Source organism: Gouania willdenowi, chromosome 17 (genome assembly GCF_900634775.1).
Source record: "Gouania willdenowi chromosome 17, fGouWil2.1, whole genome shotgun sequence".
NCBI lineage: Eukaryota > Metazoa > Chordata > Actinopteri > Blenniiformes > Gobiesocidae > Gouania > Gouania willdenowi.
Genome location: NC_041060.1, coordinates 17,318,918 through 17,346,043, shown reverse-complemented (window position 1 = coordinate 17,346,043; position 27,126 = coordinate 17,318,918). Strand labels below are relative to the sequence as shown.

The 27,126-nt window shown below is 36.0% G+C and overlaps 2 protein-coding genes across 6 annotated transcripts in view; both read right to left on the bottom strand.

The window, feature by feature from the left end:
* LOC114479009 (ATP-dependent 6-phosphofructokinase, platelet type-like) overlaps positions 1 to 6,860 on the bottom strand; it is a 34,199-nt gene extending 27,339 nt beyond the window's left edge. For all 3 annotated transcript variants that reach the window (XM_028472409.1, XM_028472407.1, XM_028472408.1), the window contains exon 1: positions 6,605 to 6,860. In XM_028472409.1, the coding sequence (XP_028328210.1) occupies positions 6,605 to 6,713 (109 nt within the window). In that variant the 5' untranslated portion in view covers positions 6,714 to 6,860. The remainder of the gene's footprint in view (positions 1 to 6,604) is intronic.
* A 5,464-nt stretch (positions 6,861 to 12,324) lies between these two features.
* The window catches only part of LOC114479073 (nuclear receptor coactivator 2-like), a 57,926-nt gene continuing 43,124 nt past the window's right edge, over positions 12,325 to 27,126 (bottom strand). For all 3 annotated transcript variants that reach the window (XM_028472529.1, XM_028472526.1, XM_028472528.1), the window contains 12 exons: positions 25,757 to 25,988; positions 25,451 to 25,669; positions 24,625 to 24,810; positions 24,426 to 24,531; positions 23,502 to 23,670; positions 23,020 to 23,340; positions 22,102 to 22,179; positions 21,587 to 22,022; positions 20,013 to 20,244; positions 18,524 to 18,692; positions 18,365 to 18,439; positions 12,325 to 17,135 (listed from right to left, as the gene is read on the bottom strand). In XM_028472529.1, coding sequence (XP_028328330.1) covers positions 17,124 to 17,135; positions 18,365 to 18,439; positions 18,524 to 18,692; positions 20,013 to 20,244; positions 21,587 to 22,022; positions 22,102 to 22,179; positions 23,020 to 23,340; positions 23,502 to 23,670; positions 24,426 to 24,531; positions 24,625 to 24,810; positions 25,451 to 25,669; positions 25,757 to 25,988 — 2,235 coding nt within the window. In that variant the 3' untranslated portion in view covers positions 12,325 to 17,123. The remainder of the gene's footprint in view (positions 17,136 to 18,364; positions 18,440 to 18,523; positions 18,693 to 20,012; positions 20,245 to 21,586; positions 22,023 to 22,101; positions 22,180 to 23,019; positions 23,341 to 23,501; positions 23,671 to 24,425; positions 24,532 to 24,624; positions 24,811 to 25,450; positions 25,670 to 25,756; positions 25,989 to 27,126) is intronic.

Sequence of the window (27,126 nt, the reverse complement as noted above, 5' to 3'; positions counted from 1 at the left end):
TTATCTTAGATTTCACATGTTCTTTCTTTCTCACCTCTTTCATTTTGTCTTGGGGAAACCAAAATGCTTCCACACTTCTGATTTAAAACACGGTGGTGCGTCCTGAATTTCAAATTCTAAATAGTTAGCGCCCTTTGCTGTAAAAAAAAAAAAAAAAAAAAAGTATTGATGTAAACCGTGACACCTTTGAATCAATTTTTAACTGCCAACCTTTTTATTTAAAAACCTAACAGGAAAAAAGGGGTCCGTAGCTCACACTGAGGTGTCCCACATTAGAATGAAAGGCATGTCCGACCTCAGTGAGAGCTTCCAAACCTCTCACATTGCCCCACATTGCCAACAGATTGGCTCTCACGCCACAATCCTGCAAACAACCAATGCCATTCACTGGTACTACACTGTGGGTGGGGGGCACCCCATGAATAACCATGTCACACTCATTATTCTGTGTTCAGACTTCACTGAGCCCAGCACGGCAGAGTAGGTAGGGGGGCAGTGGGGGGCAGCTGGAAAAGGACCATCAGGAGTAGAACAAAAAACGTTTATGTGAACATCACAAACACATTGAAATGGCACACATGACAAGTAGAATATGTAAACAACTTTACTACCAGTCAGAGATGGGGTCAATTACAATTACGTTTTCAATTACAATTCAATTCCGATTCATGTGACCTGCATTTTTTCCAATTACAATTAAATGGCAATTATTTATTATCCTCAAAAAGTCAATTACAATTACATTCCCAATTACTAAAGTTCAAATACAATGAATCACAATTACTGAGCCTGAAAATAAATAACCAAATGTTGTGTTAGCTTGCTGTTAGCATCTCTAATTATAACTGGTCCTAAATTAGCTGTAAAATACACAAAAAACAAATATTTATATAATCTAATTTCTTTCTTATCTATTGGTTATCTTGATAGGCTTCCTAATCAATCAAAATATATGTTTTAATATTCATGGTTTAGGCATCTGAGCCTTTTTTGTGTCAGTATACCCCGCAATTTTAATTTTTTTTAATGGTAAAATGTAGGAAAGTCAATTATCTGAACTCAATTACAATTTAATTATGATTACGACAGCAACAGATTTTTAAAATTACAATTACAATTATAATTATGCCAAAATTGTAATTGATTATCAATTACACGATTACAATTATAATCGACCCCAACCGTGCTACCAGTACTTTAAAAGCTTTAGACAGGACAGGTTGATAAAAATGTTCTTCCTTTTTTTAGTTGCATGCATCAACAGGAAGTTACCAGGGATATCCTTCCAAAATAAAACCCTTTAGTGAAACCCTAACTATAGAATTCCCTGTTTCTAAAATGAAAGAACATTTAATCGCGACGCTAAGTAGAACATTTACATTCTCAATTTACAAAATAGCTCACTTTTAGCTCGGGTCTTAACCAAAAAAAGAAGTCAGAGCACATTACTCCAGTTTTCAAGTCTTTACACTCAGAATAGACTTTAAAGTTCTGCTGCTGGCGTTTAAATCTGTGAATGGGTTTAGTCCAGAATACATCAGTGAGATGTTAGTCAGGTATGAACCCAGCGGGTCTCTCAGATCTATGGACAGGTCAGATAGTGGAACCCAGAGCTCACAGTAAACATGGTGACACTGCTTTTAGTTGTTATGCTGCAAAGAAGTGGAATAAACTGCAGCAGAGCTGAAGTCAGCATCCAATGTGAACATTTTTAAATCAAAGTTTAATGTTGTTATTTTCTCTACTGTGTATGACTGATTTTTAATCATATTATTGATGCTTTAATGTTTTTACTGCTGGTGTTAATGTTGTTATTGATTTTTAAACTGTTAAATGTTTTCTGTTGCACATCGAATTTTATTTTTAGGAAACAACTTGAGAGATAAAAAACTGTGATGAAAATATCTATGTTAGTGACAAATAATTATTTAATATTATATATATATAATTATATTTTGTTTGTTAGTGCAAGGGTTCCAAACTGGTCTCACCCAAGGACCCACATTTTGCCAGTCATTAAATCGTGACCTATTTTTTTTTTCAATTCAACCAACCAACCAATTCAGTTTTTCAAAAATAACCCACACATGTACAGTCTTTTTTAACACATAAATCTATATTTTTTTCCTGTGCAACATACATTTCACAGCATGCCTGTCAAAAGAAAAGTTTCTTTCAAAATAAAAGACAAGTCCAACATGAGAGACATTACGTATTTATTTATTTATTTTTGACCAGCTGGCCGCGACCCACCCAGTACAGGACTGCGATCCACTTATGGGTCCCGACACACCAGTTGAGAATCACTGTGGTAGTGTATTTGCTGGCCTTACGTGAAGGACCATTAAAGTATATTTTATTGTGATTGATGTTAATCCTTGGAAGAGGTATTTTTTAATGTGTGTTAATGTTTTCACTGTAAAGCTGATCTCTTTAGTTTCTCTTATTATGGATCATCAATGACTAAAAAGTGCTGCAATAGTGGAGTTTCAAAATGTGTTCCTCTAACAACTTTGGTCGTTTAGTCGACTAATTGGTAGATTCCATCGTTTCGACCAAGATTTTGATTGGTCAACCAGCAATGGTATCAGTTTCAATACCGTTTTTAAAAAAAAATGCAATGCACTTATATAGGTGATAAGGATTAAATATCAAATATAATTTTTTTAATGTCTAAACATAATTCTATGTCCAGCAACAGCTGTGTAAATGCGTGCTGGCTGCAAAAACAGGCTTGAAGCACAAGCATCCGCTATTGAATCAATCCTTTTTCTGCACAAGAACATGGATTATCCTTATATTTAATATTTGGATTATGTAAATAGATCCACTGCTGTCTCTGGCGCCGCGGGCACACTACCTGTGTGAGTTTGACGTGCTTGTTTCCCCGTGCGCTGATCCGATCTTGACATTAACAGTTGTCTGTTAATAAAAGCGGGTTTACCACTAAAACCAATGTAAATATGTCATATGTATGAGGATAACGTATGTTTTAATTGTCGGTTTCAGGTTGGGCAGGGATATAAATACCTAATGTCTGTCAGACCTGTAGGTTTCACTTTTGATGTGTAGCGCAAAATTAATGAAAGATGAAAGTTCAACAGATGAAAGCGAATGGCTGACAGATTAGCACTGGTGCCTGTAGAAACCAACGTGTGATATTCCAGTGTGAGAATTGTTGAGGGGGGGGTTATTGTTCATCGGAACTCTTGGAATGACTCATGAAACATCATACGTTGTGGTGGCCACGCTGTGTAGAAACACAAAAACAAACCCAACTAACCAATAAGAGGAGATTATTCCTCTGGCATCTCACTGCAGGGCTACTGCTCTAGCAGCCCATCAGGGAGAGGATGGGAAAGGAATGTTTAAACTTAACATAAAGAGTCAGTAAATCTTAGACAGGAAAAGCTTTAAAGAGATCCTCCACTGTTTTTTACAAATGTGGCATGAAACCTTTGAAATGTCCGTATTAGAAGATCCATGCCTAACAAAACACATTATTTTGCATCATATTTGTTTAATTAGCTTTTAAAACTGGGACTACTTTACCCTGTGCGTGATTAGCTCCTTTTAGTCCATTAAGTTCTATGGGTCAAATTGACAACTTGTGCTGCTTTGGGTTGCTCTAAAAATCAGTAAAAGTTAAAAAAAAAAAAAGTCGATGTAAACCTCTTTTGTTCACTGACAGATGATAAATGAAAACCATGACCCTAAAAAGTCTGTGCCACTCTGCTGTTTCGTACACGCCATTAAGGAGAGAATTAGAGCTCCGTGTGCATGGAAATAAAGGCAACCAGGTTTACATTGACTTTTTTTTAAGTTTTACTGTAAGTTTTAGAACCAATATATTTTGGGGGTCGTGACCTGAAGGTTGAGAACCACTGGTCTAGACATTGAAATGAAAACTGTGAATCAAACAACATTAAAAATCCTTCTTTGTGAATCAAATGATGCGAAAAAAAAAATATTAAAAAATGCTTTATTTGAATACTGGCTTAAGATTATAGAAAACTTTACAAACAAACTTATATGGCAAGGATTCTTTCCTGGATTTACAGTATATTTGGCACTATATCAGTACGATCCAATGGGACTGCATTATTTATAAATAGGAGGTACAATTAGAAACGGAGGACGTATAAAAAGTCATTGTGAAGGTTAAATGCTAAGCTTTTGTAGAATGATAGGGGTGCAGGCAGCACAGGTGAAAAATAAACACCCCATGCAGGAATCCAATGTGACTGTGACTGAAGCATCACTTTCACACCAGTGGCGTTGGCGTCGCTTCAAAGTGTTGGTGTTGGAATAATCAAATCTAATCCTACTCCAGCAGAGACACGTAGACGACATATTTGTCACAAAGGGTCGACAGCTTAATCCAGGGCAGATGACCCTGCTGCCATGTGACGTGACGTGACACACCACCACCGAGTCTCTCACCCCTTCAGCATAACACAAGCCATGTTATGTAACGTGCTGTAAAGTAACCAACAATAGCTTAGGTTTAACCATACATACTGTAAAGTAGCCCAAGGTGGATGCAAAGCCAATTGTCTATATATATATATATATATATAACCTATGAGAGTTTGAAATGGTAATTGGTAAATGGACTAGATTTTATATAGCGCTTTATAACCGCACTGAAGCAGTCCCAAAGCGCTTTACATATCAGCTCATTCACCCAATCACTCTCACATTCACACACCAGTGGGACAGGACTGCCACCCATGCAAGGCGCTAGTCAACCACTGGAAGCAACATAGGGTTCAGTGTCTTGCCCAAGGACACTTCGACACATAGTCAGGTACTGGGATCGAACCCCCAACCTCTCGATCAGAAGACGACCCTCTACCACCTGAGCCACGGTCGCCCAATAAAAAAACTACAATTACACCTGGATTTATTAAATGGCCAAATAAATAGAACATAGTTTAAAGGCTGTAAAATAATGTGATTGACTTCGACTGTCCTCCACATTGGTTGGTTACTTTTCTCCTTCCCCATCCCTGCTCGTAGCCTACTCTCTGTCCCGCACGTATGCAACTTCTACATGACAGCTGGGAGCCAATATGCACTCCTTTCAAAATAAAGGCACTGGAGCTCTGCCAAGACATTGTTCCCTAGACTATTACTTAACACTAACATGTTAGTGTATTTTAATCAGGTTTTTATATATAAATATATAATTTGTGTGATCAATTAATAAATAAATAAATAAATTATATATATATATATATATATATGTACCGGTGTCACGGTCTTTGTTAAAAAAAAATTATAATTCAGTTTTGTTTATTTTTGTTTTCAAAGTTATTAGTTCATTGGATTAGGTTAGGGTTGCATGCGCATACAGTATATGCTCATAATTGATCTCAGTACGAGGTAAACTCAGACCGTGACACTGGTGCATATATATAAATAATAATAACAATGCTTTCCACTGCACTACTATGTGCAATAATAACCCAGTACTCATTGTAAAAACCCCACTGACAGCTTATTTCTATTTTTTCTGAACTGTTATTTTTACAAATATCTATTGTTTATTTTATTTTTACCCTTAATTTTTCCTTTCTGTATTTGTATTTAGCTTTCTTGCTCACTTGCTCTTTGTCTTTGGCTGTTGTAACGTGATCATTTCACCACTGTGGGGGAAAATACAGTATAATCTTTAATTATTTATATATGTAATTATGTAATTAGCACCTGCGCTGTATTGCAAAGTAACTTTTATTTAAAAAATGTCAGCACTCTGAAATTTCTAACTTAATTTCTTTAAAGTGAAAATGTAAATAAATAAATAAATAAATAAATGAAATGCTTGCTTGCCAGTAGCTAAAGTCATCATTATGTTAGACAAACTTTAAAACTAATTTATTTGGGTAAAGAAAGATTAAAAACACTTGTTTTTTTGTTGTTGTTTTTTTTTTTTACTGAATCACATAGATGTACCTGAATAGTATGAAAAGTACACGTTGTACCCTATAGTAAACCCAGGCCTTCTGTTGCTGGTGGAGAATGTGCAAAAACAGACTTTGGTTCAAAATAAAGAGGGAAATGTTTGCAAAAGACAACATAAACTTCTGAACACTGATCCTGCCTTAAAACCAGTATGCACACATGTAAGCACTGGTCCATGAGAAGTGGATGTAGCTCTGCCTCTGCAGCATCCTATGGAAACATGTTGGATGCAGCAGTGTGAATGGTAGCTGTTGCATAACAGGACCTTTGTCACACACACACACACACACACACACACACACACACACACACACACACCATCCCTGCATAAAAAAAAACTATATTTTTAAAAAAAATAATATAAGAAAATAACTTAACAGGTATGATGGAGAGCTTCAACTCTAAGTGTTGCATCCAATATCGGACAAAAATGTACCAGAATTCGTTCATATAAATTACTAGAAATGACTAGAATAATGCGCACGAGTCACTGAAAAACATTTTAAACATGTGTTGTGAAATACTCTTTCCATGTTTAAAATAATGTCCTAGTTTAATCTGCAGGAGGATTTTGTACGATCCAGTTAATGGACTTTGTGCGTGACTTGTCCGAAAATGGAACCCTGGAGGAGGTTACCTTGGGCATCACCTCCGCTGGTCAGCACCGCGATGCATTTACCGGCTCCGTCAAGGTTTTCGAAATATTTCCGGGTGTCCTGCCGCTTCGGTCCCGCTGTCCCGGCCATGTCCCTGTCGCTGAGTGTCACCACCAGGAGGTAAAGACCCAGACCCAAGGCCGGCTTCTGGCTGGGAGTTTAACAGGGAGAGGGAAGCAGACACGACGGTGGAGAGACTGCAGTGGTTCCGCCCTCTTTCTCAGCGGCGCGCGCGCACACACACACACGCGGACGCACACACGCGCACGTGCGCCAAAGATACGACAAGATGAGTCACTACAATCGATTAACATAAATATAACTGTTTACCAGAGGTGAAAAAGTAACGGATTACTACGTGACTGTAATTGAGTTGCTTTTATGGGTACTTGTACTTTTTGAGTATATTTCTAAATCAGTAATTGTATTTATACTTAAATGCGTTTCAAATGAAGTAATTTGTTACATTTCTACACCCAACCATAACTGAGTAAATTATTTATTTATTTTTTATTTTTTTTTAAAAAATGATCAACGGACATTGTGAAACTACAAAAAAAATCAAATGACAAAAAATCAAATGCGTCACATCATAGCTGACCAATCAGATTAAACGTAATGCATGGCGCCAAAACAGCATTTAATGCTGATTATTTTCTCAGTTTTAGAATTCATACATTAAGTCTAATATTTGTTTTTATTTTTTGGATTATATTCTTCGGTGTTATTTTATTCAAAAAAAAAAAAAAAATTGTACATTTTGACAAACCATTTATTTTATACAGATGCCTTTGTGCAAAATAAATTAATTTCCAATTGTTCAAGATTTGGTCTTTTCCTTTTTAAGTTTATACATGAGACGTTTACTGTACGCAAGGGAACCGTGGCAAGATTTATTACCAAAACTGAACGTGTAGGTGAAAGTAACTATTAACTTTTACTTAGATTTTACTGTTTAATTGAGCTACTTTTTAGTTGTACCTGAGTATTTTATGTATGACTTACTTGTATTGTATTTGAGTACAATTTCGATCAAGTACCAGTACTTCTACTTCAGTAGGATGTATCTGACTCTTTACACCTCTGAGAATGACTATTTTCCTGATTTCTCACGAGGGCTACACGTGTGATTAGTTTGGCTTTTGTTTCCACAAAAACAACATGAAACAAACACAAGTCGTAAGCAACTCAAATAATAATGAAAGAGTGCATTTGATTCGACAAACAGTGTTTAGGGGATGTACATGTGAGACAGTACAGAAGTGGATTATAGAGCCAAGAAAATTATTTTGGGCAAATCAATAATAAAATTTGAAATGTCAAGAATAAAGGTGAAATTTTGAGAATAAAGTCGAATTCTAATGTCGAGATTAAAGTTGAAATGTCAAAAATAAACTTAAAATACAATGTGGTGATAAAAGTCTAAAGTTTACTATTAAAGTCAAATCTACGGAGGCGGACTATTCACTATATGACAACAGTCTCCATCAAAACTGTCCCTAATCTGTTTCCGCAGCTTCTCAATAGCCACAGATGGGACTGAACGCTTCACCTCTTCCTAACGTGACTGTTTTTTCCTTCTGAACAGATTACGTTTTTGGCAATAACTCTTTAAAGTCCTTAAAGAGATTACGACGCCGTGTTTATGAGCTAAAAGAGAAAGAATCTCTCTGTTATTAATCACAATATTTTTAACGCATTTATCAATATCATGACATTTTGTAGACGGCCACGATCTGTTTGTTGTCATATATGGTGAATTGGACCTTGTCAGCTTTTGTAGATTTGACTTCATAAGCAGACCTTCAACTTTAATCTCGACATTTTGACTTTATTCTTGATTTGCCCAAAATTTTGTTCTCAATCAAAATTGGCCCTAATCCTTGTAAAAAGTAAAAAGTTGATTTTTTTCGGGCTTTTTTTTTTTTAAATTGCTGTTGTTAATAAATATTTTAACAGTGTCTCTTGCTAGTTTTTATCTTTTCCATTAATCTTCACCACTTTAATTGAATGCAATTATTTAAAAAAATATGGTAAATCGAGTGCACGTAAACAATCATTTGCGTATGATTTTAATTTATAAACTGCCAATTTAAAAGTCCTGTTCTTGTTGCACATTTTCTCGTCACAGTGGCACATCTTCTTTTCTCCAATATCTTTGGTACAAATACTCACGAGCAGTGACTGCAAAGTTTAGTTACTGTGACGCAGGTGAACGCATATGATTGACAGCTGTCTGCACCAATGGGGAGACAGATCACATGGCGATCACTGTTTGTCTCTTTCCACTGTAACACATTCATATTTGCAATCCATTGTGAAAACTAGTGAGTGTTGCAACCATTCAGAACTGCAGATTAAGATGTTAAATAATGTTATGTAACTTTATCTCAAAATACATGGCGGGAAACTCAGATCATTCTTGAAATTTCACATATTGTTTAAAAACGTACAGTATTATTCTCCAACAGATGGATGAATATCTTTTATTTGTCAGATTGGACGTGCATCCCGAACGTGACTCATCCACATTTAGCTACAGGTGAAACATAATGTGTCACCTTTGATGAAAAGCCATGACCTTGAGATATGCCGTGCACACGAAAAGGCCTAATCTATTTCAAGCTCTTCTCTGTATGACTTATCACACCTGTCCCCATCCAGCAGAGAAGGACATTTCACAATGATACATTTGTGACAAAGGGCGTTGTGTGACAGAGAGAAAGAGCTTTAACAATATGTAGAACTCACAGATTAGATTGCGAGGGCCACGCTGAGGCCACCAGAGGATTAAGCATATTTGAGTTTAGATGATGGGGAGGTAAGGTTCACTGGGTTTGTTCATTAAAACATATTTCAGTGACTCTGACAACTGGCACCTGAAGACACATGAGATTTGAGTCGCATCCTAAATAGTTCTCATATCTGTTAAATTGAGGTTTTGTTTGTTCAGACGATGTTTTTCGGGATTTTTTTTAATCTCCCGACACGTTTCGAATGTCAACGTCAGACTTCGTTAGAGGCGTTCTGCTGATCGCCTTTGATGATTCCTTTGAAGTTTCACTGCAAAAAACAAAACAAAACAAAAAATCAATATATAGTACGTCTCGAGTTTTGCGTCACAAAAAAGGAATGAAAAACAAATCTACCAATCTAACTGTTTCTATTACTGTAATTTCTCATTTCTGTAACATAAGTTTTGAAAGCCATATTATGGACCTGCTGAAATAAATTCAAAATACAGCTTGAAATGTTCAGCACCCACTGTAACTTAAAAAAAGGAGAAAGTAAAGTTGCTCAAATTATGCGGTGTTATTATTTATGATGTTCTACATGATATATCATACAACACGAGACACGTGTGCTTTAATATGAGAGATAGGGACAGACTTGCTGTCAGTTGTAAATCACTAAGTTAAACAACAGGCAGGAGAGAATAAAAGGATCCATGTGGATTAAAAGCATTTAAAAGTCCAACAACGTAGATTATGGCATTGAAAGTCTAACAACGTAACGCCACGTTCGCAATGTGCTTCCGCAGCCAACGGATGGCAATTTTGTCCTAGGGAGGCAGGTAGGGTGGGCAAAGTTGGGCGACATGGGCGACCGTGGCTCAGGTGGTAGAGGGTCGTCTTCTGATCGAGAGGTTGGGGGTTCGATCCCAGTACCTGACTATGTGTCGAAGTGTCCTTGGGCAAGACACTGAACCCTAAGTTGCTCCCAGTGGTCGACTAGCGCCTTGCATGGCAGTCCTGTCCCATTGGTGTGAGAGTGATTGGGTGAATGAGCTGATATGTAAAGCGCTTTGGGACTGCTTCAGTGCGGTTATAAGGCGCTATATAAATCTAGTCCAATTACCAAGTTGGAACAGCCCCCGCTTTGTATCTGGACAAGTGCGCACTGATCGCGGGTTTTGTTCGTTCTCTGTTCCAGCCACTTGTTTAACAACAGACTAGGGAGTCTATGGATCTGATCATGTTCTATGCTTGTTTTATGCTTGTTCTATGCTTCCCATTGGTTAGAGTTGGTTTCAGCGCTGCATTTAAACCACAGCATCACGCCTACTTCCGTTCGCTTTGTCTGCAAACGGCTAGCAACCCACCCCCACCCCAGCTTCTCCTCTTCTGTCTAATTAAACACTGTCTTTTGTTGCCATCTAAACATCTGTGCTTCTATTCCAGGGGGGTCCTGCTGACCGCTCTCTCTGCTTATGCTTCTCCAAGTAGCTCATGGAAAAACCAATGGGAGGTCCTTTCGCTTCAGGCTTTCCACGCAGCTGCTGGAAAGAGCAGAGAGGAACCAGAAAAGAATCTTACCACCAAATCTAAAATGCATGCTAATTAAAGCTATTTGACTAAAATGATCCTGACTGAAATATTTAAAAAGGTGAAAAACCTTGTCTGAATAAACAAAACCTCAACTTAACATACTATTTAAAAAGAAGACAAAATAATTATTGCTGGAACTATTACAATTCTTATATTTGTTTTAAACTATGACATTACATTATGTATTTTTAAAAAATACAACTTGTATTTACATTTTAATCCTATTATTCTTGGGGTCAGTTTGACCCCATTCAATGTCTATCATTAAAAAATAATAGTTGACTTTTTAATGTGCACCCCAAATTAGAATATATTTGGATTTAAGATTTTCAAGATAGACAAACTCTAAAATTGAAAGTTTGACCTGATGGTGGCGCTGCAGGAAAAGCTCATATCATCACCACAACCAATAGGGTTCATACTACTGTGGTCATTGATGTTTGAGATTTAGATGAAAACTATTCAAAATAAATTCATTCTAATTTAAAAGTTTGGCCTGATGATGGCGCTAGAGAACAGGTCATGGTTTCATTTATCAAGGAGTTTTTTATGTATTCAACTAATAATAATAATAAAGGGCCTGACACAAAAACATGGTCAACAATTTTCTAAAAAAATCTTTTTTCCAGAAGCAAATATCCCTGGGGTCAGATTGACATTAGATATATTAGATAACACACTTTGTTGTGTTATATAAGAAATTCACAATTATATGTTTGATTCTTCAGTAAATAAAACCAAAAAAAGTCAGATAAAAGAATTAAGCGTTGCACACACATTTTTAATTTTTTGTGGCCCCCAAAGTAATTGCATAAAATGTTCCAAAGAATTTTTTTTTTTTTTAGTTGAAATTTTCATTTGCATTTTTTTTCCCCCTCGAAATTTTTTAGGCCGTTTTTTCTTTCCTTTTAAAAAATAAAAATAAAAAAAAGCAAATAGTCGTATTGTAGTATGCCTATAACAGTTTGATTCTTTAGTTAATGTAACAAAAATCAGATAGCAGATTTAAAAGGTTTTTTTTTCCTATGAAAGTAGAACTTTCCTAAATTCTGTTTTACACCAGACCATAAATTGTCATCAACTTATGTATCATTGGCACAGCTACTTACACAGTGATGAAATATGTTCTATTAATTTATGCATTTTCTTCTATTTAACAGTAGGAAACACATTTTATTCCAACCTCTGTGTGTGCAGTTGCGTTGAAAGTCATCAGCCTGTTATTCAGAGAATTTCTGAACAGTAAATGTCTCCCCCTATTGGAAAACATTAGGTACTGCGATTTAGAAAATGTGGCTGTGTATTAAAGGTAATATATGTATATACAGTATATATTTGGTGATAAATGCCAATAAAATGAATCAGCCAGCACATGCTCAATAAAAATAATTTATTTACAGTGACATGAATCATAAATTAACAAGCAGCATTGGCAAAAGCAACACAACAGCTTGCATATATAGCGTGAGATCGTCCATAACTTCTGCATAGTAAAACATTTGCACCCTGTACAGACTAGATTCACTGGGCAACTGTCCCTGCTTCAATGTTTAATATGAACATCTGAGTAGAGAATTTTACTTTAACATATTTATTCAAAAAAAAAAAAAAGAAAAAATCTCTTGAGCTGTGAACAACAATCACTGAGCCTCTAATATTCAACGTATTACACAGATTAATGCTGTAAAGTAACGCTTTCAGTAGAAACACAGACACGTTTAATAATGAGTAGAAAGCAGGTCTCAATGACAATCACATCTAACATGTTAAAGTGGTACAATCTTTAATAAGTTAGTCAGTTAAAATCAGCCAAGCCAAGAAAATCAGATAAAGTAGCTTATTTTTCGGAGATGAAATATTATCGTGACATCTTCATCTTGTAATCCATTTAAATTATGAAACTGCACGTGAGGACAACATTCTTTAGAGCTGTTTTACACACACCCCAGTTCACATTTCAGGACTGGAAATAATGGGAATTTATTTATTTCCCCCAACATCATTAATGACTTTGGCACCACCTGGTGGTGGAACTGGAAATGACAGGGAAGGATTTATTCCTTTAAACATCGGGAGCATTGTTATAATCGTTCAGACATGAGTTTAGAGCACGTGTAAAACTCATGGCCCAGGGGCCAAATCTGGACCTTTGGAGCATACATTTCGGTCCGCAGTAGAAAGTAAAAATGACGGACAAAACCTGAATCATTGTGCTTAAATCGCACGATTACAGTCATTTATGATGTTAAACAGTTGAAAAAACTTCAATTTTCCTCAAATTTCCCTTAATTAAATAGAAATTGGTCACAAAATCTAAGAAATGTAAAGTGAAGACCCTGTTAGGACTCATATTTATCACTTATTGCTTGGATATTGTCAGTTTCTTACATATTTTGTATTTCACGTATACGTAAAAGAGCAAACTCGACTACAATATAGTTTTAATTACTTGTTTTCTTGTACAAAATCTGTGGCCCACTTGAGTCCAAACTGCCCCGTATTTGGCCCCCGAACTAAAATGAGTTTGACACCCCTGGTTTAGAGTATAATACGGTATAATTGGTTAAATGGAAACATAGCAACTGTAAGGGATGGAAAATTAAACAAGTATTGATTGAGATCAAATAAATGATTTGATCTGATATTCAAGGGTAGCAGGAAATATTGTACTTCTTTAATTTATATGTTAGTATCACATTCATATTGTACCTTTACAATGTTTTCACCACAATGAACTGTCAGCCAAAAATGACCAAGTCTTAATTTTTGATAATCTTGTATGAGTAAAAGGTGTTAGCCTTATTTGATAGTTTGTCATCACTCATACCGCATTTTTCTTTTTTAATAAAAGGTACATTTTAAAAAGCTTATTATTTCTTTTAAGAGGGTTTTTGTTGTTGTTATTTTATGGATTAATGCAAGTGTATGTATTTATCAGCGTTTCTTTAAAACCAAACTAATTGGATTATTCCAGTACATCTTCAGTACTTCCATTAATTACAATAATCTGCAGGTCATAAAATATACATCTAGTGATGAGAAAAATGACCAGCATAAGTTTTTGAGTTAAAATGGAAAATAAATACATAAAATAATTAATTGTTGGGACAAATTACTATCTACATTTTCTTTCATCCAGGCTGAAGTCTTCAGGATTTTATGAGATGTGCAGTAACTGCCGAGGACGCATGAAATGAAGATTTGAATCTCATTTAACACAGTTAACAAACCTCTTTCCATCTTGAAAATGTTCTTCCAATATGTTCATGTGAATTAACTCCTCATTTCAAGTACAAAAACAACCTAACACCAAAAAAAAATCTGTTTTGGGGCAATTTTTTTCTGTAACTTGGGACACATTTTATTTTCTTCTTCTGTTTTTCAATTTTTTTCTGTTTTTCAGAGCAGTTTTTCAAACTGTTTTCTGTTTTTCTGAGTGTTTTTTTTTTTTTTTTTGTACAATCTTTTATTTTCAGAATTGTCGAGATACTTGGAAACATGAAAAGCAGAAAAAAAATTAGTCCGAAAAAATGAAAAAAAATTAGTTAAAAAAACATTGGAAAAAACCCCCGAAAAAAAGCAAAAAATTAAATTGTTAAAAAAAAACTGATTTAAAAAAAATATATATATATATATATATATATTAAGTGAATGCAATACATTTCCGTAAGTTTGTAATGGTTTAGAAAATACACTAAATGAGTGCCCTTCAGCCTGTACATTAAGCAGGATTAAAATGAGATCACCACTCATGTTTTATTAGTTTGATCAGGGGGAGGTAAAGTGGCTTTTATAATCTCATTAGTAGAATATTAGAGCACCAACTGTACAAGCTAGCAATGCAGCTAACTGTCAATGAGTTTAAATAGAGCGTTAATTTAAGTCGTAAATAAAATATTATTATATTTTTTATTATTATAACACAATCTTTTATTGGTAAACACTAAGTTTTGTCTAAAAACCAAAAGGGCATCAAAGTGACGAGGTGTGCTGTGATTAATCTGAAGCTAATTTTGCACCAATAGATCAAACAAGAAGGGTGAAGCAGTGTAACAACAGGGACACGTTTTCTACTGAGTTTAATTAAATAGTTATTAATTAATCAATAATTTTGTGCATAACTGACTGAAGTTTCAAAATAAAAGAAATCAATGGAGTATGTTTCTTTTCCTTTTGTAAAACTACTTAAAAATGCTTCAAAAAGCAGTTGAATGTGCCTTTTGACTAAATGTTTCTGTGTAACAGAAAGCTACTGATGCCACTGTGGGAAAATACAGTATCTGATACAGTATTACTATGTGCTTTGTAATTTCACCAGGAAAGCTTTTCTGCTCTCTGACCAACATCTAAACTGCTGTTTTTCAAAATAAAACTCTGAGGAAAAACATTATTATTAAAAAATGTATGTACATGCTTCTTTTTTCCATTTTAAACTGTCATCAGATAGGAACAGGGACCCCATGTAACTACAGTAGCTGAAAGATATATATATTATTTTCAAAACCATCAATGTGTAGAAATCTTAGATTCTCTTATTATTAATAATAATAATAGATAATTATTTACTTTCATTTCCATAAAACTCTAAAAACTATAAATGTTAACGTGAAAATATTTTTCTTCATTAATAACCTTATTATTGTCATCTTCAGTCAGGTTCGGAAAATCGAAGCACAAATATGAATCTAGAGGCTTGTTCACCTCTCTAGTGTCCGAACACAGCAGAAAGTACATTCCTGACTCTCATACACACACGCACACGCACACATTCACAGTCACACAGTACATGCACACCTTTCAGTGACGCACTGCCTCTAAAACAGCCCAGCGGAGCATGTTTGAGTGTTTTCAATGGAAAACCTTTGGGAATACATTCGTCCGAGCGGAGCTGTTTAAACAACCAAAGTGGCTCAAACCCCACAAGCAGGGTTTACGCACACACACACGGCACAGATACACATACATCTGAGTCTGTGTCACATGGGTTCCAATCCCATAGGTTTTGTCCATTTTAGGCTGATTGTTCACTTGATGGAAACTACATTGTTGCAATGTGTATGTTACCCTACAGCAGTGGTTCCCAACCTTTTTTGGGGGGGTCACGGTCCCATTTTGATATCAAGAAGACTTTTTAAAAATTACCTTTTGATCATGTTTGTGATATAGTGTAGTGAGTCGTACTATAGTGACGATTTTCATGCTGTGTTTTGGTTTTAAAGATTGTTTGTTGTATTTTATTTAAAAAAATAATAATGTATTTTTTTTTTATTACAAAAGTATAACTTAAATTTTCATTATTTAATTTTTAAACTGTATTCTATTTAAACTAGATTTAAATTTGAGAAAGAAATTTAGTGTGGCGTTTTAATTTGAAAAGGAATAATAATTTTTTAAAAAAGCATAATTTGAAATTTCATAATTGTTTAATGAACAATTTCATTATTTATTTTTATGCTGTATTTTTTAAACTAGATTTTTATTTGAATACAGTTGCTTGAGATTGTGTGAAGGCGTTTTAATTTGAAAAAGAACAATGTATTTTTTTTATTACAGAATTACAATTCTCATTATTATTTAATTTTGTACTGTTTTTTTTTATTTTTTACTAAATTTATATTTGAGGAGTATAGAATATAGTATAGAATACAGCTGTTGGTGTTTTCTTTTTTAAAGGAATAACACTTTTTTTTTTTAATTACAAAAATGTAATGTTAATCACTAATTTAAAAAAAAAAAAATCAATTACTAGACATTCCAGGTGACCCCCACAAGGGGTCACAACCCCAAGGTTGGAAAACACTGCCCTACAGCCTAATGCTGGAAATCCTATTTGCGCAATTTCTGTTTCCTTTTCCAGGAAATAAAACAACTACGTTAATTATCAAAGATGAATCATCAGCAATCTTAGCTAAACACAAAACGCTGAATCATCCCGATATTCAGTGCTGTCCATTTGGTAATTTCCTGTAATCACAGCCTTTTTTTTTGTTGTTGTTGCCCACGCTGCTACAGATGAACTAAAGTGTTCTGCATGTTGTTTATAGTTCTCTCTAGAAGCTGTGGTTCATTACTTCACTCCTTCATCTCTTCCGTGAGGTGAGCTGGTATCAATGTGGTTTTCGTACTTTTGGTACACGATCGGACGCTTATCTGGTGCCAAACACAGCCAGGGTCAGCAAAAGTTCTGCAAAAGAAAAGAATATCCTCAAGTGAACGTGAAATAAACACTGTTTCCATTTGAAATAAAGACAAAGCAAACAAAGCACAGAATAGTTGAGGTTACAAAAACCTGAGGAACAACAGTGTCTGTTTGATGTATTTTAGATTTTTTTTAAAAAAACGGATTTTCAAATGTTCTAAAAAACATTTTTTTTTAAACTAATCATTTTTGTCAGTGGCTATCCATATGGTATCAATATACCGACATTGTATCTGTACGCAGCACCCCTCATTGGCCAGCTTGGGTCACGTGACTAAGACTAAACCTAATCCTAAAATTTGTTGTTATAGGGTTATAACCTAACCCTAATTCTAAAGTGCTCAGACTGGTACCATTGAACAACATTTCCTTGCAATGTGTGACCTTGACCTTCACTCAAGGTCATATTTAAGGTCAAGAACTCATCAGAAAAAAACTATGGAAGCCAGAACATAGTGAGACCTCAATGCTCTATGGACGACAAAGCTCAGCCAAAACAAAAAAATATATATTTACTTTTTCCCTATAACTTGGCCACAAATTGAGATTCAGTGCTCAGACTTGTACCATTGAACAACATTTCCTTTCAATGTGTGACCTTGACCTTTGCTCAAGGTCATATATTAAGGTTAAGGTTGGTCATCTGCTTTTCCTGCATTATTACATTAAATTTTAATTAGTAAAAAGAAAAAACTTGTCAACAAATCCAGATACAGGTTGTCATTTTTGCCATTTTTTTTTAAATTTTCAATTGCTAAATACGTATTTGCCTAGTTTATTATTATCATTCTTAATTATAATTATGTATTTATTTATTATATATTATATAAATATAATGTCAAAAAACATTATATAAAACAAAACTATATTGAACAGAATAAAATTCAATTGTAGTTCTAATCATATTTACACGACGTGTATCAAGTATGCAAAATATGAAAGATGATAAACTTTTTTTTGTTTTTTGTTTGATTTGTATTCAATACACTTTAACAACCTTTACTGCATATCGTTAATTATTTGAAAAACTAAATATGAAAAATCTGATTTTCTCATTGTTCATTTGATTCCTATTAAAAACACTTTTTTTTTGTGTTTATTTGATTCCTATTCAAGACCCATTGATAAGAATGGCTGATTTTTTTCAATGAAAAGATGTACCTCAACTCAAAAAGGTTGAAAACCACTGTTCTATTCAACAATAAAAGACTTACAGAGTTGGATTCACCCTCTTGTGTCAGCATGTCCATTCCTGCCAGCTCCTCCAGGATCAGGCTGCCATCGCTCACCTACAGAAGCACAATGTCTGCTCCTGAATAACTGTTCCAAAAACTCTGCAGCACACTTCTGTGTTTTGTTTTTTCTCAACCCACCTGATCAGAATTCATGGATGCCATGGAGCTCATCTGTCCCGACATTGGATGCATGCTGCCCCCCCTATTGGCCATGGCAACGCCCACATTTCCGTTGTTGTTGTTGCCATTGTACATTACCCCGTTAGCTTGTGTAGAGTACCGAGACTGGGATTGTTGTGAGTAAACGCTGACAAGAAAAAAGAAGTCAGATTACTGAGAGATTCTTCAGTTTATTTGTCTCAGTCTAAAAAAAACATAAATCGTAATTTAAAAAAATATATAACAAGACTGAAACAGGCAGAGGCAAAAATGCTTATAAGCCCAACATAAGTCATTACATTCAAGTTACCTTTCTCAAATAATACACACAAAAGAAATGTAAGTTCTTAACTTTTTCAAATAATGCAAAAAAAATAAAAAAAAATACATATATATATATATATATATATTTCTTTATACAACATTTAAAAAAGAACCCTTTATACTCTTATTAACATATTTCTACTGCTTTAAATAACTTTCTTTTTGAAAATAAATATTGTGTCCCTCATTTGTATTTCTGGATCAACAATATTTCACAATTTCACCCATAGAACAGACAAACATCTTCATTTTAGTTCCAATCTTGCCTTTGGTACAATAAACATAAATTGATCTCGTAGGCTGTATTTGCTGGTCTGTAGATAAAAGTACCGTAGTTTTGAACGCCTTCTGGATGAACATTTATTTTAGCTTTGAACATTATCTTTGTTTTTTTTCTCACAATAAACAATATCTTTAAACTTTAAAAGTTGTGATTCACCAAATAATGGATGTGTATGGTCATAATATCCTGCATTGTTAATCAATCGTATGGCCTTTTTTGCAATAAAACAATATAATTAACAATGGTCTTAAAAGTGGTGCCCCAATAAATTGTAAACAAGGAATTGCAATTTAGTAAGTCTTTTGTTTTATATAACACACCAAGTGTTTTTGAGATTTTTGTCTTTATATAATGTATGTGTTGCCTCCAAGATAATTAACAGTCAATTATGACTCCCAAAAACACACTCAATTTTAATTTCATTTATTTCAAGTTTTATTTCTTCAAATTCCTCTTTTTTTGGTTCTAAAAATCATGAATTTAGTTTTTACAATGTTGAGTGATAATTTGTTCATATCAAACCAGCTTTTTCTATTTTTACCAAAAGTTCATTAAATTTTTTTCCAGAACAAATTATGGTTGTATCATCTGCAAACACAAAAACATTGAAGAGGTCTGATACATCACAAAGGTCATTTATAGAAACAGTAAATAATTCAGGACCAAGCACAGAACCCTGTGGTATTCCACAAACTATATATTTTTAAATCCACATATGGTATGGCCCTTGAATGCCATACTTATCAATGTCTATGGCCAATAGTATCAAAGGCCTTTTTTTAAGTCAATGTAGATACCGATTGCAAATTCATCATTGTCCATAGCAGTACTGACTGCCTCTAACATATATCGCTTGGTTACCTGTTGCTGGTGGAGATATTGGCAGGCTGGGGCCATCCACTGAGGTCAGTGCTTGCTTGGTAGGAAGGAGGTCCTCCCTGGTTTGGTCCCTGGTTTGGCTGCAGCATGGAGGTCTGAGCCTGCCCCACCCGGGGGGACAGCAGGGGGCTCTGTGGGGTGGTAGCTCCACAGGGGAAACAGGACACTGACTCCTGATGCTGCTGCTGCTGCTGCTGCTGCTGCTGGTTCATTCCTGAAGACGATATAAGAGATTTAATGACACCAAGGAAAATGCACGCACACATTTTAACTGGTGAATTAGACACATTTTTAATTAGATTTCTCTTTAAATGTGTAACCTCATTTTTGTAAGATTCATTAAATTTGATAGATAATTCACGAGAGATCATTTTGACCTTGGCAATATCAGACATTCCAATTGTAATACTTTTCTTCAAGTTTTGGGTTAAAATGACACAAAAAGATAATGTACAACTCAGCCAGTTTATGTTTTTAAAAGCCTCCAAGATGTATGTATTTTCTTCTTTTTTAAAATTGAATATTTCTGAATATTTTACATTTGTTCTTTTAGGAATAAAGAATCCGTGTATCATTTGTTTTTCATTATGTAAAAAAAACATGAAAAACGAAAAAAAACCCTCATTATTTGATATTTGTTTCCAAAACCAAAATGAAAAAACGGAAAACGCCTTGTTTTTCGAATTCAAGCTCTTTTGCTTCGGTACAGAAAACGAAAAACGGACAACAAACACCTTTATTCATTTTCTCCATTACCGATTTGCCAAAGTACGTGACCCGGAAGTATACTCTCATCAGACGCTAACGGCTATGCTAACGGCCGTTTGGCATGACAAGCTCGCTGCTTCCAACTGTGCATCTGAAACGTGTCCTTTTCGCTTTAGCTGGTGTTGGGCACAGAACCTCCTCACGGACATTTCAGAGGATTTAGAGACTCTTAAGCGTTGCAGAGCTAAAGATATCTCGGAATGTGTAACGCTTCACTTCCGGGTCACGTACTTTGGCAAAGTAAAGGAATCTTTTCTCGCATTTTGTATGTTTTACATAAAAAATTACGTTATCTGCTGAAAAAACGATTTTTCCCTACAAACGATTATTTTGATCAATATTGTAATCATGATTAAAACAAACAATATGTGTAGATTTTACAGTGCAAAATGAAGCTTTAAATAAGAATTATACTAGAAAATAATTAAAAAAAATTAACCCAAGAGCTTAAAATGTACCAAAGGCTAACCAGATAAATACATTATTATAGAATGCAGAGTCAATATTTTGAATGTAAATATTGCAGACAATGAGGTTCATTTAATCGTGGAAGCCAAAATCGTGATCACAAAGGTAAATGTGACGATAGGGTAGGACTAAGTGTAAAACATTTTATAATTGACCTAGAAACCTCAAAACTAACGCTCTTCGTCTGTAATCGAATTTGTTTCTCCAATTTTAAATTTTCTCTTTTCTTTTGTTTAGTTCAAACTTTGCTTTTTGCACACACACACACACGCACACGTACACACATAAACGCACGTTGCTGCCGGGACCTTGTCAAATACCTGAACTGCTGAACTGGAAGGCACTGTGCTGAGATGGCGGGCTCATTACCCCGCTGTACTGCCCGCCTACGTTTCCCATCATGCCCTGGCTAGGCAGGTGATGGCTTGGAGAGAGGGGGGAGGAGAAGGGGCTGGAGGAGCTAGGATGAGGAGGAAGGGATGCAGGAGGTGAGGGCAGGCTTGTACCGTAGCTGGAGGCCGGGTAGGGGAACTGCTGAGGGTTTCCCTGGGGAATCCGTGGGTTGGCGCCCCCCATGGGCATCGCTGTGGGCGCGGCCCCTCCACTGGACATGTTGGGCTGCATGTTGATGCCCTGAGCACGCATCATCATGGCACGCTGAACGTTCTGCTGCTGCTGCTGCTGTTGACGCTGACGGAGGTGGTTGTTGAGGTATTCACGCTGACGCTGGGCCAACATCTGGGCGTTGAGGGTTCCCTGGTAAACAATCATCAGTACTGGCCTCTAGCATAGATATGAAGATAGCATGGGTAAAAAAAAAAAAAAAAAGACTGACCTGGTTTGGTACATTTGACCTAAGAGGTAGATTCATATTAGACACGCCCCCCATCTGGTTCCCCATTGGTTGACGGTTCTAGAAGAAAACAGCACAGCAAATCATACATTTCCTATATACATTGACATACTTTTTATTAAATAGGTCAGTTTGCTGCAGGAATCCAGTGTAAAAAAGTAAATTAAGTCTTTAGTGCATGTTACCATTTAAACAGTTACCCTTAGGTGCTTCAGTGGGTTTAAATGTTATTCTGTGTTTGTCGTATTTGTAAAATAATTGTGTATATTACAGTTTTTTTAATCACTGAAGAGAAAAAGTTGAAAAAATTCTTAAAACTGATAATGAATAACACAATTACTGTACCGGGGGCAGGGTTGGGGTCAATTATAATTATTAAATAGCAATTGAAAAATATGTTAATTAATACCAATATTTTCATTGATTAGGAAGTCTAACAAGGAAACCAAGAGATGAAAACCAAATAGGATGATAGATAACTTTTTTAGTGTATTTTACAGCTGATTTAAGACATGGGTTAATACCGACCTGCTATCATGAGAGATGCTAACAGAAAGCTATCACAAGAGGAAGGTTTTATAGGGTTATTTATTAAAAGCTCAGTAAATGTGATTCATTGTAATTGAACTTTAGTAATTGAGAATGTAATTGTAATTGACTTTCAGGGGGAAAAAAACAATTGTCATTTTAATTGTAATTGGAAAAAATGCCAGTTACTGTAAACATAATTGAGGTATAATTGAATGTGGATAATTGAAGAGCCAATTATACATGAAAAACGTAATTGACCCAAACCATGTCCGGGGCTGTTACTTGAACATAATGTACATTCACTATTTGAATGAAGTTTCTAAAGTTATTAACCATAGTATGCACTAAGAAAAGGAACAAACAACGCACCAGCTGGGCCTGCAGTCTGTGCTGCAGCTGGAGCCTCAGATTGTTGGGCTGCTGGGGGACCATCGGGTTGGGCCCGTTCGGCCTCATGCCACCTCCTCGAGGCCCCACACCAGCAGGCATCCTCATCATTGGGGGGTAACCTGTAGGAGCCATCCTATGGGGCCCCATGTGAGCAACCATAGAGGGGTTGTGATAGCCACTGTCAGGAGGCATGCCACAGTAAGCTTGTTGGCCAGCGTAGTGTTGACTGTAGTGGGGGGGCTTTATGCTGGCCATTGGGTCCAAAGAGCCCAGGTACTGATCCTGGTCTGACAAAGAGCCCTAAAAAGGCACGAGCAAGTTAAGCTTAGCCCTCGGTGAGGAGGTTTTAGTCATTATTTGCCAAAAAAAAAAACCCAAAGCTGCAAATACAGTATGTATAACATTCTGCAGTTAACACCATATTAAAGGTGACTCTTTGAATCAGTGAGTGAAATACTTGCCTGTCCTGCAAGACTGGGGATTCCCAACATCTTGTCAATTTCTTCCAGACCCTCATAGTCCTTCAGCACTGAACACAGCTGGTTCAGAAGGGCTCCTTCATCAGGTTGGCATTCAGCTCCTGTGCCGCAGCACCCGATCCCATCTTCCTGAGGGAGCCCGTACGGTGGCCTGGAAGGAAACTCACAGTTAGGGTCAGGAACTTCAAGGCTGTGTTTGACATGGCATACTAACGTACTACTTATAGTAAGTTTGACATCAAAATGAGTATGTAGCGAGTTCACAAGATAGTATGGAATGACTGAGTACACGAGAAATACCTGGATGTATACTATAATGGGGCATTTTTGAAGTATGCACGGTGGGCACACTAGTCATACTCAACCGCCCTATGATGCTTGAACATAAAATGGTCCTGGGACCAGCTTCAAGCTAAAAAACAAATGTTCCCTTTTTCAAAACAAAAGCATCTCTTCTTGTCTTCCATCAGTTTTTAACGCTTTTTTAAATAGGGCTCTTGTTTTGAAGTTAGTACAATGTCAGTAGTACAATGGCGGATCTTCAAAAATCTCCAAAATGTTGCCATGAAATGTGTTTCTGCGAGTTTTATGGATCAAATGAGAACATGTTGATATTCTACTTGGTCACTTTCTCACTTAAAATGCTTTCAGTACTTTCAAAGGTTGATATTTAACCTCAGTGTGCTTCAGGTTTTTGTCGTTGTAGGTTCGAAATGCATCTTGGGAAACTTGGAAGTATACTTCAGTAAGAACAATCATCATCCTTATCCTTCTAACCATACTTGTAGTATATAGTAGACAGTATATACTCACCAAGTTTGTAGTGCATAGTATGGAGTATTCCATTTTGAGCACAGCCATAGTCAAGAGGACTCTTTAATAGTGTTATTGTGGAATAAAATATACCTGCTTTGGTTTCCATAATGGTCCATCATCATTCGGCCAAGCCATGGGGCAGTCTGATTGGGTGGAGCTTGGGGGTGGGGGTAAGGAGGGGTTGCCATTTCCATCTCTGCAAAAATGAACAAAATCTAAAAATAACTGAGTGATTTCTTTACAGCTGATCATCAGATGAGTTTCGTTTTCCTTTATGTATTTTTCTCACCATTGCTCATCATCTGCAAATTGACCATTGCCCTGGAGGCAGAAGCGTCGCCGCTTCTCATGGGGAGGGCAGCATTTATGTTGGGGATCATGCGACCTGGACCCATTCCTTGGCCCATCAACGGTCCCTGTGGACCACCCATGGGTCCCTGTGAACCCCAGCCTTGCTGCATTGAACCCCGCATCACTGATTTGAAGGAAACAATATATTAATCCTTCTCTTTCGGGAGTAGTAACTGTAGAACTCAGAGCAGCAGTAGTAATACCAGTCATTTTATACAGTAACACCTCCAAAAGGAGTTGGAAGTACTTTTCTGCTCATGTTAGACTCAAAAAATATTTCCTTCAGGTGTGTTTGGTTTAACTTTTTGTTATTTTTTAATATCTAAAAACCCTTGAAACTGTCACTAATTAGCTCCATCATAATGCTGCACACAGTTGGTTGGTAACAGCAGTTTCTCTGTTGCATTGTCATGACGCAAATGTTGCTGAATTTGAATATGTTTAGATTTTTTTTTTTTTTTCCCCACTTTTGATTTTTATTACATTTTCCACATATATACATGAACATAGAACAACAAGCATGGCATCAGGTCTTCGTGTACACAGGGGTTTACAGTTTTCAGTTTACAATAATTTTCTTCCTCATACAATTTTAAAAAATGGTGACATTTTCTTTTAAATCACATGCTGGTGTCTTTGTAAATCTAATCCATAGATTTGTTTTTAATTTTTTTGCAATGACAAGATCTTACATTTCTAGGTTTGCAAACAAGCATTTACCTAAAATGAAACTGCAAACCATGTCATATTGTCTTTTTCCTTACCTGTGTTAGCCATTGATGCCTGGCTTGACATGGAGGTCTGTGTTCCCATCATGCCTTGGTGCTGCTGCTGCTGCTGTAGTAAAGAGAAGGGGCCATTGTTTCTGTGCTGAGGTGGAAAAGGCCGAACGCTCTTAGAGCCGGGGCCGATCTGGTCATCCAGGGACATGCTTCTGATTGGAGGACCTTGACTCGGCTGGCCTGGTCTGGCACCATTAAAGCCTGCAGTGCATTTAGCATTATTCAAACCATTTCACTTAACATTCAATGTAACAATACTGTGTAAATATCAGACAGGTTCAGGGTCACCTGCAGGGCTAATGGGAGGGAAAGCTCTCTGCTGGGCGGGAGAGCTGCTGCTGTCATTCATTTGCAGGATGTCACTGATGATTGCCTGTTTGTCCACAGAGGAGGCAGGAGGTGCTGACGAACAGGAAGCTGTACCTCTGGAAGGTGGTTGCTTAGAGAACAGCTGCTGTTGCTGCTGCTGTTGCTGACCCCCACTTTGAAGATCCTCTAGCAGGTCCTCCAGCTCATTGGTCTGAGTTCAGCCATGGGACGAGGAACAGGAGAAGAATATATAGGATTAATTACACAAAATGTAAAAATAAAATAATTCACTCAGATTGTATCTTTTTTATTTATTTTATTTAGTGATTTTAATGCTAAATGAGCAAACAGTCATAAAGTAAGAAACATCCTTTTCAGAATCAGTTTCACATCAGTAAAAACCTGTTCTATTCTAGTCTAATACACATATTGATGGATTCCTGGGATAGAATGTCTTTATCTGGTCCTCTGATTAAAAAATACAACATTTTCTCCATTTTTCAATGTTGACATTTACATAAATTGTTTATTCATGTATAGGTTCAGTATGTGCACTTTCCCACTGAGTTACCAATATTTTTCCATTATTCACAATTATTCAACAAGGCATTGCAGGGATTTTCACCTGCCAAATTGCAGAACTTGAATTAACCAACAGACAAATATAGAAGCCCATCACTTTGGAACAATTGACCTCATACTCTGAAATCTATAACCTTCTTTAACTCTTTTCAAAAAAACATTTGCAGATGTTGTTTAAAGTCCGTGTAAAGCAAATTCTGACATTTTCTTCTAAACACATTAAATAGATCATAAATGTATTCCTTAAAACATGTAAAAAGCCATTCAACCATTTATAATGTAATTGTGGAGCTAGGCTTCACAAACTGTGTTTCAAATTTCTGTGTTCAGGATTTAATGGGCGGGTCAGAAATCATAGCCGCCTGACGAAACAGAGCCATCATTAACCACGGCCCCAGCATTTCAGCGCAGAGAGAAGTGCTTAATTTTCCATGATTTTGAGACATTATTTTATATACTGTGATTTTTTTCATCTTTCAAATTTGGCTCAGTGGTCAATGACATGTTTCTGTGGTGTGACAAATTCATAACACAAATGTATTTCTGCTTTACACAGACATTAAAGCTGATATCCGGAGTTTCTGAGAAATCTATGTTTATGTATCATTTTTTGAAATGCGAAAAAATACCGAACTAGTCTTTTACTATGGTCTACTGCCGGTGGTCATTCATGTACAATAATGTATATAAGTCCCTCCTTCGTCCTATAGACCCCTATACAAATGGAAACGATCTCCTGGTGCGCCCAGCCAATAGGCTTCGACTTC